The 13,597-nt window shown below is 46.8% G+C and overlaps 1 protein-coding gene across 1 annotated transcript in view; it reads right to left on the bottom strand.

Annotated features, from left to right (window-relative positions):
* wwc1 (WW and C2 domain containing 1) overlaps window positions 1-13,597 on the bottom strand; it is a 46,509-nt gene that overhangs the window by 16,519 nt on the left and 16,393 nt on the right. Inside the window, exons 2-9 of the mRNA XM_085421345.1 lie at window positions 12,936-13,045; window positions 12,433-12,636; window positions 11,541-11,617; window positions 10,669-10,748; window positions 4,500-4,629; window positions 1,067-1,213; window positions 722-792; window positions 170-415 (exon numbers count right to left, since the gene is read on the bottom strand). Of these exons, the coding sequence (XP_085277471.1) occupies window positions 170-415; window positions 722-792; window positions 1,067-1,213; window positions 4,500-4,629; window positions 10,669-10,748; window positions 11,541-11,617; window positions 12,433-12,636; window positions 12,936-13,045 (1,065 nt within the window). The remainder of the gene's footprint in view (window positions 1-169; window positions 416-721; window positions 793-1,066; window positions 1,214-4,499; window positions 4,630-10,668; window positions 10,749-11,540; window positions 11,618-12,432; window positions 12,637-12,935; window positions 13,046-13,597) is intronic.

Genomic DNA, 13,597 nt, shown 5'->3' on the forward strand with positions numbered 1-13,597 from the left:
TAAAGTGCGTTTTCACACTAACGACTGGAACCGAATCCTGGTTCTAAAAGTCAGGAAAAAATGAAAGCCGCGGTGTCAGGGCGACGTTTCTCTGGGTTTTGAACTGTGATTTGTAGCATCAGCGCTCACCCTGCAGCACACGTTCTCATTACAGTCGTACATTAATCACCTTTCGGTCAGCGCCTTGCTCTGGTTGTCTCTGGCGGCCTGCAGGTCTCGCTCCAGCCGCTTCTTCTCGGACTCCAGCTTTTCTGCGTCGTTGGGCTGCAGCCGCTGCCGCGGGCTGATGTACTGCAGCTCCTTCAGAAGCTCCTCCTTCTCGTTGATGAGGATGAGGCGGTCCCGCTCCGGGTCCAGCAGCCCCGGCCACGCCTCGCTGTCCAGTTTGGCGATCTGCACCTCGATGGTGGCGATCCTGGGAGAGGAAACGAAGGAAACAGTTTCAGCTTTTTCAACAGAAATCGTCGTTCCAGCCGTAAACAAACGTAACACTTTAAAATCACCTTTAAGCCCAGAATCAGGCAGATTATCAGGAGCAAACAGACTTTAAATGCACCGCGACGTCTCGCTAGTTTGATTAAATCTCACATTTTTGTGCTGAAGATCAGACTTTTTCATCTCAGAGATTCTGAGGGGTTTCCTTCTAGTATCCACCTCCAGCCTCATCATTATCTAAGCTCTACATTTGAATCAGCTGACAGTGTGAGAGACAGACGGTTACCTTCTCTTGGCCTCCTCGTACTTCAGGCTCACACGAACCTTCTCGGCCAGTTTGTTGCTGCTGGTCATGAACTGAATGAAAACAAACGAAACAGCACGATGGAGGTTAAAACTCAACGTTTTACTGACAACACTCATTGAAAACTGTGGACAGTGTGAGATTCCACTTCCACTAATGTTCCACAACAACAGCGTTCGACCATCTTGACACACCAAAGAAGAAGAAAATAATAAAGAAACTAGCTGTGGAGTTATAAGTACACTGGATTATATTTGACAATTAATTATGGCGAACAGTCATAATCAACGAGTTCGTGCCCTGGACGCGCTCCGGCTCGGGGCTTACCTCGGCGGGGATGTCAGTCTGCGAGCTGGCGTCGGAGTAGAGCCGCGGGACGGACAGGTCGGAGTTTGCAAGCGAGGTGCTGCTGCCCCACAGCTCCTGCTGCGAGCCCGAGTCCAGCCGGAAGCCGTCCTTCAGCACCGCCAGTTTCTGCAGGAACACGAGACAAACAGAGAGGGCGCCGAAGGTCACAGCACGAACCGCAGCGAGGAAAGAGGCGCAGAATCACGACAGCATCGCAGAACGCTTAACAGCCACCATCATCATTATTGTTACTATTATAAACCTTTAAAACCTGCGCATATATTAAGTGAATTACAATTTATATTTGTGATTTATTACATTATTTCAGTATAAAAATCACAGAAATAAGACCATCGGATTCCACCTGCGTGAGGGTGTCAGTCAAATGTTTGTGAGCCCGACATTCCTTTCAAATGCTCTGACCTTTGCCCTCGAGTCGTATTCGATCATCGAGGAACTGAAGCTGAGAATAATTTATGAACTGCAGCCTGTTTGCACAGAGCCACTCAGTGAACGCCGCTCAGGGCAAAGGGCAGGCGTGAAGGAGCGACTCCTGAAAGTGAAAAAGGAGACGCTGCTTCTGTGTTTGCGCTGCAGCCGCCAAAGCTGCCGCGTTCCCTTTCATCTTTACGACCACGATGAAGTCTGCGGTTGGTTTTGAAGTGTGCTGAGGATTGCAGCTTATCCCCGCTTTTATATGGAGCAGAAAAATAACACTACACCTCCATCATTACAGCATTTACAGTCCCACAGTTTTATCTGCAGCTCCATTAACGCGTGAAACGCTTTAAATCAGCTTCTCTGCAGATCTGTCAGCTGAATGTTGGTGCTACCAAATCTCCAGTTTAACCACCTCCCGAAGGCGTTGGACTGGATTCAGATGTGGGGACTGAGGAGGTCACTGATCTCCTGCCCCGTCCTCCTGCAGTCAGCCGTGAAGAGCCGAGAACAAACCAACACGACCGGACGACTGGGCGGGACTGAGGTATCCAACGAGTGCCTCCCCAGACCTTCACTGATCCACCAAACCGGTCACGCTGAACGACGGTACAGGCAGCGGAACGTTCTGCAGACCCTCCCACGTCTGACACATGTGCTCAGGGTGTGGCCTCTGCAGGGTCCAGGTCACCTCACGCTAACAGCAGTGAAAAGACATCAGTGTGAAACTGTCCCTGTGGGGTTTGTGTCATCATTGCCCCTCTGGTGCACCTTGTTAACGTCATTCAGGCCAAAGCAGCTGAACCTGATCAACACCCCCCTCTGATACTAACTGATGACATCAGACTTCATGCAGTACTCCGATAGAACAGGATTCCTTTAATATTTGTGTATATACTCATATTCAGAAATAAATGTGTGGTTGTTGACATGCAGATATACGATGTGAACACACAGGAACAGACAGCCTGACAGACGGAGCTGTCAGCTGCAGATGGTAGAGGGGGAGGAGGAGGGAGACGGACAGAAGGAGGAAGGCAGCAGATTATTTATTATTGAAGACACTTTCCTCCTCCTACCTCCGAAGCAATCTGCAGTCACAGCACACCTGACGGTTTCCATCTTTATGTGCGTCGCAGTGAATTTTTACAATGATGCACTTCAAATGCACACGTCTGCACCCTCAGCTCCGTAAATTACCACCGCAAGTCGTTGCATCAGAGCCCAAAAAACGACACATCAAACACTCGAAGTTCGTCTCAGTGCACACCTGTAAACAAACCCTCATCCTCTTCATGCAACTTTAATCCCCCTGCAGCCGTGGAGGAAATATGGACGAGTTAATGCTGTAATGAAAGGACGTGGAGGAGCGAATGGGTGCCGGGAGATACCGGCGTAGGTCGCCATGAGGCCGTCATTCATGCAAAACAGAGAGCTGCAACCTGAAGCTGTGGGAGAAGAAAAGCAGACCGAGCGGCCTTTAAACGGCTCGACACACATGACGGCCTGCAGGCTTTTTAAAAGTCACTTCAGCGTGAGTCACTGTGTACATAAGATACAGTACATGAAAACAAGATAACAGAGAGCCTGGAGCTGAAGCTACACTTCAGGACTCGAAACCTCTTTAAAAATGCCTTAGATTAAAATTAGGATCAACTTTTTGTGCAAACACTGATACCAGTTTAATATTAACAGCGAGGAAGAATGAAAGCTTTGTTCACGTTAACGATAATTAAACACGTCCGTTTGCTCCTCGAGCATTTCAGCAGCAGCTTTAACCACCGACTTCTCCGCGAGTCAACCGAGCTTTCCATCTCTGTAATCCAGCCCGCCGTCTTCTTTTTACCTTCAGGTTCCTGCCGCCGTTATCACCCCGGTCCCGTGGTCACCAACGGGTGGATCGCGGTCCAGGTCTGGACCCATCTTTACAGGCCCAAGTTATTTTAATCTTTTGTCTTTATGTTGGTGTACGTACAGACGAATGCTTTCTAACTGTGTCCATGTGATGCTGCTCGGCCAATCACATCAATTACAGAGTGAAAACAGAAAAACAGGAAGCAGCTGAGCTAGTTCACTGTAAATGCATCTGATGGAATGAATAAAACCTTAGAGGAGCCTCTCCTCATCATTTAAATGTATGTTCTTTGTTGTATTTGACAGCTCGACTGCAGGCAGAAACTGAATTCTTTAAGGCTGTTTTCCTCTAACCGGACCTCCTTAAATCGTAGCTGGATCCCCTTCCTTTGGCCGAGCTGGGTCTAACCCTCAGACACTTGTATTTTTAATGCTTTACGTGAGCGCTGACGTACCAGCCCGACGTTGCCTCGCGGTTTTAACGGCGTCAGTCTCTCCCACTTTACGATGACGTAAACAGCTGCACCGCAGACGTTCAGACGTTCTCTTACAGAGTGAGAAATGCCAATCACATTACTGCGATACAGAATGACACCTGATCGTTTTTTTATCGATGCCTTTGACTGAACTCACACGGCGTCTGCTCCACGAACACTTTAAGACCATCGCCTCTGTCCTCGTCATCATGTGACACACGTGCACAGCTGTAAGATGAACATACACGATGCTCCCAGCTCGTCTAAACTGAACTCAAACCTTTAACCAAGCCAAGCAAGGTCCTGCGTCCAAAAGTTCAGCTGCACATTAACATCGAGTGCCCTCCTGTCGATGAACGAAAGGAGGAAGAAAGACGATCCAAACGCCGGCGTGAAGCACATAGAGTCAAGGTAGCTCTGTGGTTTTATTTTGAAAGGTCACGCTCTGCTGAAACATCCTCACAGCTGTCTGATGTTTTTAACCGTTTATTGGTCCAAACTGCTTCTTCACGCAGGTCGAGGTAGATTTATCATCTCTCCAGACGTCCCAGAGTAACTGTTAAGCCTTAAATAAGCCATAAATTACACGTGAAGCCTGCTGAGAGTGTAAATGTGAGAAGTCCAGGCTTCCAACCCAGGTTTACCTGCATGAGCTCCTGCTTCTCCTTCTCCCCGGAGCTGATGGCGTCGCGGATGGAGCGCACCTCGCTGAGGATGGCCTGGGCCTCCTGCAGCCTGTAACCGGACGGGCTGTTGGACACCTTCTGGTCGATCCTGGAGGAGGAAGAGAAAGAGGAGGAGGTCAGTTAGGATTCAGATTGAAAACCAAGTGAGCAGATGTTTGTTCACTTAGCGGCGCTTTGATACAGGGCCAGAGGAAGCTGCTCAGCGCGAGCACGTCACTCAGCAGTCTTCTCACCTTCGTGGTTTCCAGTAAAAACACGTCATTCAACATCTATCGGCTCTGACTTTTTACTCTTTGTGGCGGAGCGATACACATCGAGTGTAAATGTCAGGGACGAGGTTTGGATTCCACTCATGACTGTAAATCGAGCTCCGATGAACCGAGCTTTGATTTTTCCCCCAGTTTCGGGTACGTCGCGCCCCGCAGGTGACCTCAAGTGAGTCAGAACTGAGGAAGCCGACAGGGCCGCGTTCTGACATTAAATTGGAATAATTGTGTGAAAATACGGTCAGGATGTTCTCCCACAGCCGTCCTTTCTCACAGGCATCACAAGCTCAAACGCAACCTTACTGCCCTGCAAAAAATACCATTTACTACGCCATAAATGTGCAACAGTCTTGTATAATTTAGATGGATTCATGAATCCCACGCCTTGTTTCAGATTAAAAGACTCTTCCAGCTCTACTGGTGAACTCATAACTGTCACTGGTATGAATGAGTCACCAGTTTATCAGCTAACGTGTAATCAGGCTGTTGACTACATCAAACCCTCTGCAGGAAATGGTGTGCGGTTTAGGCGCAGGAGCGTCGACCCGGACAGACACGCACGCGCCTCCGGTGGCCGGTCTCTGAATCGCTCAGGGAGGCGGATGAGGTCCAAGCTTCGCCTCGCTGGGTTTTTATTTGTTTCTGTTTGTTTTTGCTGTGAAACAGCTGATGGGACAGATGTTTTCAGGACGCGAGTGAGTGTTTAATCCCTCCTCTAATCGGCCCACAGACCTTTCAAATATGATGGATGATTTATTCTATATTTTAATGAGAAATTAAAAATAACAACACGCTCAGTCGTGGTTGATATTTTAAAAACCGAGCAGTCAGTGGAACGTGTCAGTAATTCCAACTCTAACTACGACGAGGGTCGACTGTTGGTTCAGGTGAGACGCAGGATCCCTGTCACGGCTGCGAGTGCAGCTTGGCTGCGCTCGGAGACGGCGGCAGCAGCCGTGTAAAGCCCGTCATCGGTAAGTCATTCATGCATCTGAACAACCGGCCCGTCCACATTCTTCAGAGAGGGAAGAGGGGAGGGAGGATCGGGCCGAGAGGGAGGGAGGGAGGGAGCGAGGGACAAAACAAGGTAGAGCAGGAATGAGGAAGCGAGCAGGGAGGGAGGCACTTGTCTGTAACAGGCCGAGGGGACGAGTACCGTAATTGTCGGGCTATAAGCCGCTACTTTTTGCACAAGCTTTGAACCCTGCGGCTTTTAGTCAGGTGCGGCTTTTCTATGGATTTTCCATGATTTTTGTGATATCGTAAGAGGATTTGTTTTGTTTGTTCCGCTGCTGTACGGCACTACGTTGCCTGGCGGAAGGATCGGGGTTCAAGAGTGGTATGTTAGTCACATGTCCGTCCGCCAGGCAACGTAGTGCCGTACGAAGTAGCACGAAAAACAAACTTCAAAGTAGCGCTACGCATTCAGCGGGAGGCGTGGATGACGAGCGGCGATAAACTTGCGAAAAGCAAGTTATGCCCAACTCCACCGGTGGATTCTGACAGCGTGGAAAAGTGTGAAAACATCCACGATCACCAACGGATTTTGAAGGGCTGGACTGCTGCATGATGGAGAGGAGGACACCGCCACGGCCCTTCAGAGGGTGTTCGACTCTGACAACGAGGATTTGTTTGGTTTTGAAAGTGACAACGAAGGAGAGAAGCGGAGAGTGGATGATGAAGCCATCCTGAGCCTGTTCGTTTCCGACATTGGAGAAGAGGACTTTGGTGGTTTTAGAGCGCAGGAAGAAGAGAAAGATGGTGAATGACTGACTTTTCTTCTTGTTAAAGCCGTGTCGCTGCACCTGAGCCTAAAAGGTAGTCCGAATCTATTGTTCTGGTGTGCTGTAGGTTACTGTTATGTACTACATGTGCAAATATGTACCCATAACTTGTTTTTCAAAATATTAATAAAAGGGGTGTGTCTCCAAACAGCCATCTCTTTCCTGACAATTCGCTTTGTGCATATTCTCTTACATATGATAAGTCAACATTGAAACACCTGCGGCCTTTAGTCAGGTGCGGCTAATGTATGTACAAAACAGGATTTTCCCCTGATTTTAGCTTGTGCGGCTAATATTCAGGTGCGCTTTGTAGTCCGGGAAATACGGTAATCCTCTGAAATCCCTCTCAGACATGGACTCATGTTCACTGAAAGCAGCGCTTCAGATCTAAACGTGCACACACACACACACACACACACACACACACACACACACACACACACAGATATATATATAATTTATACAGGAGAGGAGTGTTTGCTGAAGGGGGAGGTGCCCTCTGGGTTTTTATGGTCGAGGGAGGTCACCTGGACCTGGTCATCAGCAGGTCCTGCTCCCGTTTGACACATGTGACCTCAGACTCACGTCCGCACTGAAACCCGCAACTTTAAGGCTGATTCACGGTCACGAGCACGTTTGACCCCGAGTCCTGTCAGACGAGGGCGGGCAGCTCATGAAAATCACTGTGCTTGGTAAGTAGTGTAGTATATTAATCAGCTGTAATCTTTAGGCTCCACCTTTAATACCAAATATAACAACACGTACTTCAATTTACTGAACAGCCATTTATCAATAAACTGAACACATGTATTCAGATTAATCACTTCATATATTTGGACTATTCTCCTTTCAGCTCAGTGTGAAGCTGAAACATCGATAAAGGTTCAAATTAATCTCTGTCTAATTTACAATCACAGGCACATCTGCGAGGTTTCCCTCCATGTTAACAGATTATATTATAATCCTCTACGAGAGCAGGGATGTTGGGCACCTGTCACATCAGCCCTGCCACTTTGTCTCAGCCGGTCTCTGTATTATGACAGACTGGATCAAAGAGCGGTTGCAGACCTGCTGCCGTCTACAACATCCTGGACTTCATTGCATACAGTGTCTGTTTTCCTGAGTGTGCCTGAAGTGTTCAGAAGAAATCAAATCTTTTTCCTTCGTGCTAAAAAATGTGATTTCACGTCAAAACGATCCCAGTCCAGTGTTTTTCTCCTTTAAACATCCAGATTTGTGTGTAATGTTGATGTTTGATGGGACAGCCTGGTTGTTGAATTTGTGGGGAATGCTTTACTGCATCTTTGGTTACAATACTTGCTTGGATTTGATGCATTTATACGTTAGAGCTTGTGCAGGAGCTACAGGTGGATCTGCTGCGAGGCCTCTTTTCCATTTTTCAGAGCGCGGTCCAATGAACGAAGCTAAACTCAAGTCCCGGGAAGCCTGCGTTTACTTTTGGGTTTACATTTTTCTCTCTTTTTTTGCTCGTAAACTTTCACTCTCGTGTGTGGCAGTGAAAACTTATCAGGAGCCGAGCATGTGGCTGCATTCCAGTCTGAGCCGGGGGGGGATTGGCTGTCCGGACGCCGTCTGCGTAGCGAGTGGAGCGGGAGGGGAAAGTCGCGGAGGAATGCCGTCCGACCGCTCGCTCTTTAATCCTCCTGACACTCTCACTGTGCCGTGAGGGGCAAGACAAACAGACCCAACATTCCTGTTCGCACACAGAGGGAAAAAAGCCTCGGCCACTTTAAGTTCATATTCGGAGGGGTGGAAGCAGGTCAGAGGCGAGCGCTCACATCTGCATTGTTCCTGATAGAGTTTAACGATCAGAAGGAACGTGTGATATCAGCCGAGGCGATAAGTGGCGGCTCGTTTACACCACTTCAATCTCCACTTTCACGTTTACAGTTAGACACACACACACACACACACACACACACACACACACACACACACACACACACACACAGGGGCAAATTCCAAACATCGCTTCACTGTGATGCAGACAACAGAGGAGAGCACGGCGACGATATCGGTCAGCATCTGACACGTTCATGAATTCATGTGACGTGTTTTTCTGATTCTCCTGATCTCAGCTAGAAGACGCTTGTGTTCATTTTATTTATTTATTTATTTATTTTTTCAGTTTATTCATTTTTATTGTTGCCCGTTTTGTTTTCTTGCCGTAGCTCAAGTGCTTCGAATGTAGGGATGGGTATCGAAACCCGGTTCTTGTTGAGAACCGGTTCCCACTGTTTCATTTCCTTGGAATTGTTTGCCACTTTTGCAAACGATTCCCTCATCGATTCCAGAGCGTCATTTACCTGGCAGGAAACACGGCGGCTCAAACGCTCAAAAGTTTGGTTTTACTTTACGAGAGCGGATGACAACAGGGCAACTTGCAGTACTTGCAAAGTAGATATTTCATTTAAGGGAGGAAACACTACGAATATGCAAAAGCATTTGTTCACAAAACACGCGATGACCTTAAATGAATGTCGTGTTTTTAATTCCGCTCCGGACTCGTGAATCTCAACCCAGCAGCAGCGGTAATGTTTGCACGTCCTCTCCCGTTAATGCGGCAGGTAAATAATCAACTAATAGAGCATATTATGTTAGCGCGATCTGCCTTATTACAAAACCATTACTGTGCATTTAGGTGACCACGATGAGACAGAGTCTGGCTCAGATGCTGGCAGTTCTTGCTGCAGTCTACCGGCAGCGTCTCCTTTCAGGCCAGGATAGACGAATGTCACCGAGCAGTGACTCAGTTTGTGGTCAAAGGCTTGCACCCGTTTGCCACAGAAGATGATTTTCAGTAAGTGAATGTGTTTAATTGTAGGCAGGGACATTACTGGATATTCTTGTGTAATTGCTACAGAATAATTTATGTTATACTTTGTTATTGCAACAGAAGAATATTTATTTTTATTATTTTACATTTACAATTTTTTTTCCTGGGGACCCTGTGACACCCCATTGAAGAGCCGCAGGCTGTGGATCTCTTAAGATCTCACTGTTGGGTTTGTAAGGCCATGTTACTCCTAAATTTCTATCTTGTTCAAAGAGAAGATATAAAACACAGTTCTAAGCTAATCTTCTTTTTTAAAAAGAGTTGATAAGAGAATCGATAAAGAATCGAATCATTAAACAGAATCGAAAATGGAATCGGAATCGTGAAAATCTTATCAATACCCATCCCTATTCCAATGATAAAACTTTAATTTCAGACTCTTGAACTGTTATTACTGCATAACAGTTTTTTTCCATCCATCGTGAAGCTTTTCCTCCCAGACCAGACATTTGTGTTAGTGTTAGATTTTTGAATTTTCTGGAATAAAACACAGGTGGTGGTTTACTCTGGATGAGGAACAGGAAGAATGCGAACGATAGCCCTGATGATCTGGGATCTACAGTAACCTGTGGTGAATGAGTTGTTTGTATGATAACCTGGTATAATATTCAAAACTGCACCTCAAAAAAGAAAAAGCCCTCCAGATTTCATCAAACAGGAATATTAATCCTGTGTTTGTTTGTGCCCGAAACGTCAACAAGAACTCGAGAACGGCTTCGGTCACACAATCTGAAATCCTTTTGTTCCTCGTTCGGGACGTCACACCAGCTCTGAACAGCACAAACATGGCTGCGCTTGATTTTCAGCCACAGCATCAGTAAACTTCCTCTTTGGCTGACATGTCGATGCAAACCCAGAATGAAAAAGTGAAAACCTGCCCAACAAACTAATATCGAAACAGCTGAGCATTAATCTTTAGGACGTGGCTGCTGATTGTCTCTCCGGGTGGAATTAATCTACCTGTCTGCCCTTTAAACTGGGCTGTGAGACTGAGGGAAGGTCACACAAACACTTTCTATTCATGTCAGATTCTGACCGCCTCGCAAATTAAATAAGGAGCCGAAAAAGGTGAGGACCGAACCCCCCAGCCGGCTGCTCGCGAGCACGCCTGTCAGCACTGCCCTTCAGCGAGGAGGACGGACTCGCTTTGCACCCCTCTGGACTCCAGCAAGGCAATCGAGGTAACGCAGCAAGAAGACACGGGAAACTTCAAAACTCACTCTTTGAGCGTCTCGAAGCCTTGCTCTTTGTACAGCAGCTCCTGCTTCATACAGGCGAGGTCCCGCTTCAACTTGTTCACCTGAGAAGAGGCAGAGACAGGGTGAGGGTTAGAGACCAAACCTCCAGGACCAAAACGTCTTACATCTTTAAAAGTGGCTCACAAATATGGAGTTTAATGCTTCAGAGCAGCTGAGCTCTGTGTGTTACCCTACAGGTGTTTAAACAAGACATTTCAGACAGTTTTTTCTACTCTCAGATCTGTATGATGTCACAGAGAGGGGCTCTCTCTTTATGGGGGGCAACCAATCAGAAGAACGTTGGCTTAAAAGTAGTTGGAGTGAAGGCGACATGGTTTGTATCAAAGGGAGCCCAGTATCAGGCAAATAAGGATCATTCTGAACCGCGAGTCATGCAAAGCGGCTCTAAAAGAGTCCAAAACATCTCACGAGGAAAGAATGAGTTTGGTATGTGGTCGTGCTGCTTTGAACAAATTAAAATGCTGACTATGTGGGGGGGCGTGGCCAGAGTTCGACTCAGGTGACTCTTCAAGTGCATAGTTGATCCACAGCCAGGAGGTGTGTGTGTGACGCTCTTTGTTTTTCCCCTTTCAAGATGAACAACAGCAGGGTTTACACCAGCCTAGGAGGCCAGAAAGCTCAACACCCCCACCCTGCAGCGAAGCGCCCGGCAGCCCGCAGTGCCCGCCGGCCGTTAACGTGTAAACTGTTCACTAATCAAAGCAGGTGGGTCGTCCTCTGCTGTAGGTAAATGTGACTCCGTGCTCTCTCTCACCTTATTTTCCTAATGTTTGTTTACATGCCTGCAGGCTCAGCTAACGTTATGCCTCCTATTTGGACGGAGGTGGTCTTACCCGACTTTTGGCCGTGGATATCTCGGCTTTGAGGATGTCCGGGTCGTACTTGCTGGAAGAGGACGATCTGGAATTCACTGTGGAAACAACGGGACGTTAGACGTTAGAGAGGCTGTGATTTCAGCTTCAGGCTGAGGCCGAAGCATTTGGTACAGTCTCAGTGAGGAAACCTCTGCTGAATTAGTTTTTAACAGAAAAGCTGAAAACCCCAAAAAATTATACAGAATTTATTTATTTTTTAAATGTGACAATGTACAGATTAATAAAAACGTTATTTTACTCTTTTTACTTTTATTGAACTATATTTATTAAATATTTGTATTTTTATTCTGAATTTGAATGCATTTTTAATTTCAATTTTTTTATTTTTAAAAATATTTTCATTTTTTATTTTTTATATCTTGATAAATATTTTTATTTTACTTTTACTTGTTTGTTTTTATGTTAACTTTATTGATATTTATAAATATTATATTTATTTGAAAATTTAAAAAAATTTTCTTTTTTCAAATTAAGGAATTGTTTTTACATTTTAAAGTACATTTTATTATTTATTTATTAATTCCCTTTTTTTATTTTTAATAGTTTCTTAATTATTTATTTTATCTTTCTATATTCTTTTTATTATTTTCTTGTACTGACGACTGTTTTTGACACTTTTCTCACGATCACATGTATGAATGCGTGATTACTGCTGTCACTGTCACACTGTGTGATGCCAGCAGAATTAGGCGTTCTTCCTCCTGCTCTCACATCAGTGTCGTCTGCAGACATCAGTCACAGACTCCTGCTGACCTCCTCTGTCCATCACATCGCAAACACAAAGAGGTCAGAGCTGATCTCTCGTGTAAAATCAGACAGACGGAGGTTTTTGATTTCGGCCGTCACTCACAGCTCGTCTGCGACGTGGACTTGTCCCTCCACGCGTCGTTGAGCTGGCGGTACTCCTGCTGTGCCAGGCGGAGCCTCTGTTCCTTCACCTGGTAGATCTCCTTCTGGGCGCTGAGCGCGTCGCTGGCCACGGCCAGGTAGTCCCGCAGCATGGCCTCCTGCTCCCGCTGCCACTGGGCCCGCGGGTCCTCCAGCTGGGTGCTCTCTGAAGGAAAACACGATGAAGAGGAAACATGAGCAGGAGTTCAAAGGTTGGAAGAGGCACAAAGCTTAAAAACCTTTCTTAGCTTTCTTTTGATGCAGCAGAGGAACTGATCACAGCTTCTTAATGTACAACAGAACAGAAAAGACTGTTACGACAGTGTAATTCAGCAGTGTCCCATAAACCTGCCGGTCCTTTGCTTCATGAAGCTGAGCCGCCTCCAAGCCTGAGCGAGAGGCTGACTGGTGCCTTAGCTCATTCACAGAGGAGGGAGAAACAGGATGATGAGGAGAGAAACTCACTGGTGTTGTGGTCGACATAGTACGCTCCGACGACGGGGTCGTACGCCTCCTCCCAGCCAACCGGCAGCTCGTCCCCGATGCAGTCGGCGAACGTCAGAGGCTTTGTCTGCCTGAGAAACAGAAAAACAGAGTCAGAGCACAGAAAGCTCTTCATCACTCCTCATCATCAGGGCTGCCACAGATCCGGATGCAAAGGAGGGCTCTGACTCGCCTGTTTGCATGAGTTCTACATGTTTTTGTGTTGCCCGCTCGATGTTTAAGATCGAGTCCATTAAAGCTGTTTATTTGGAAACGCGTCCAAATCAAACCCAAACATTCAAACCCTGCTGAATGAACCCACTCAAACACTGTTTTTATCCCCACTCGCTCTCTGTGTGAAAGCTTCTTCAGCAGCAGCAGCAGGAGGAGGGGGATAGGAGAAAGGCTGGGTGTGTAGGGGGGTGGTCCCTGTCACTCATCACAATAGGAGGAAACCGACCCGCCACATTCCACAGGCGGTGGTGACGCATCGCCTGGAGGTTTCCGGGGCAACCTCTCGACCTCAAAGCGCCTTGGCTGACATTAAATATTAAAAATCCCACGTGGACTCATAACAACCACGTTACCGTGTCATATTCTCCACTTCACAGTCCTGCTGTGCGTGAACTGATCTCAGGACATCA

The sequence above is a fragment of the Rhamphochromis longiceps genome, linkage group LG10 (assembly GCF_057381845.1).
Source record: "Rhamphochromis longiceps isolate RC_006_pf linkage group LG10, R_longiceps_female_GT1.1, whole genome shotgun sequence".
Classification (NCBI taxonomy): Eukaryota; Metazoa; Chordata; class Actinopteri; order Cichliformes; family Cichlidae; genus Rhamphochromis; species Rhamphochromis longiceps.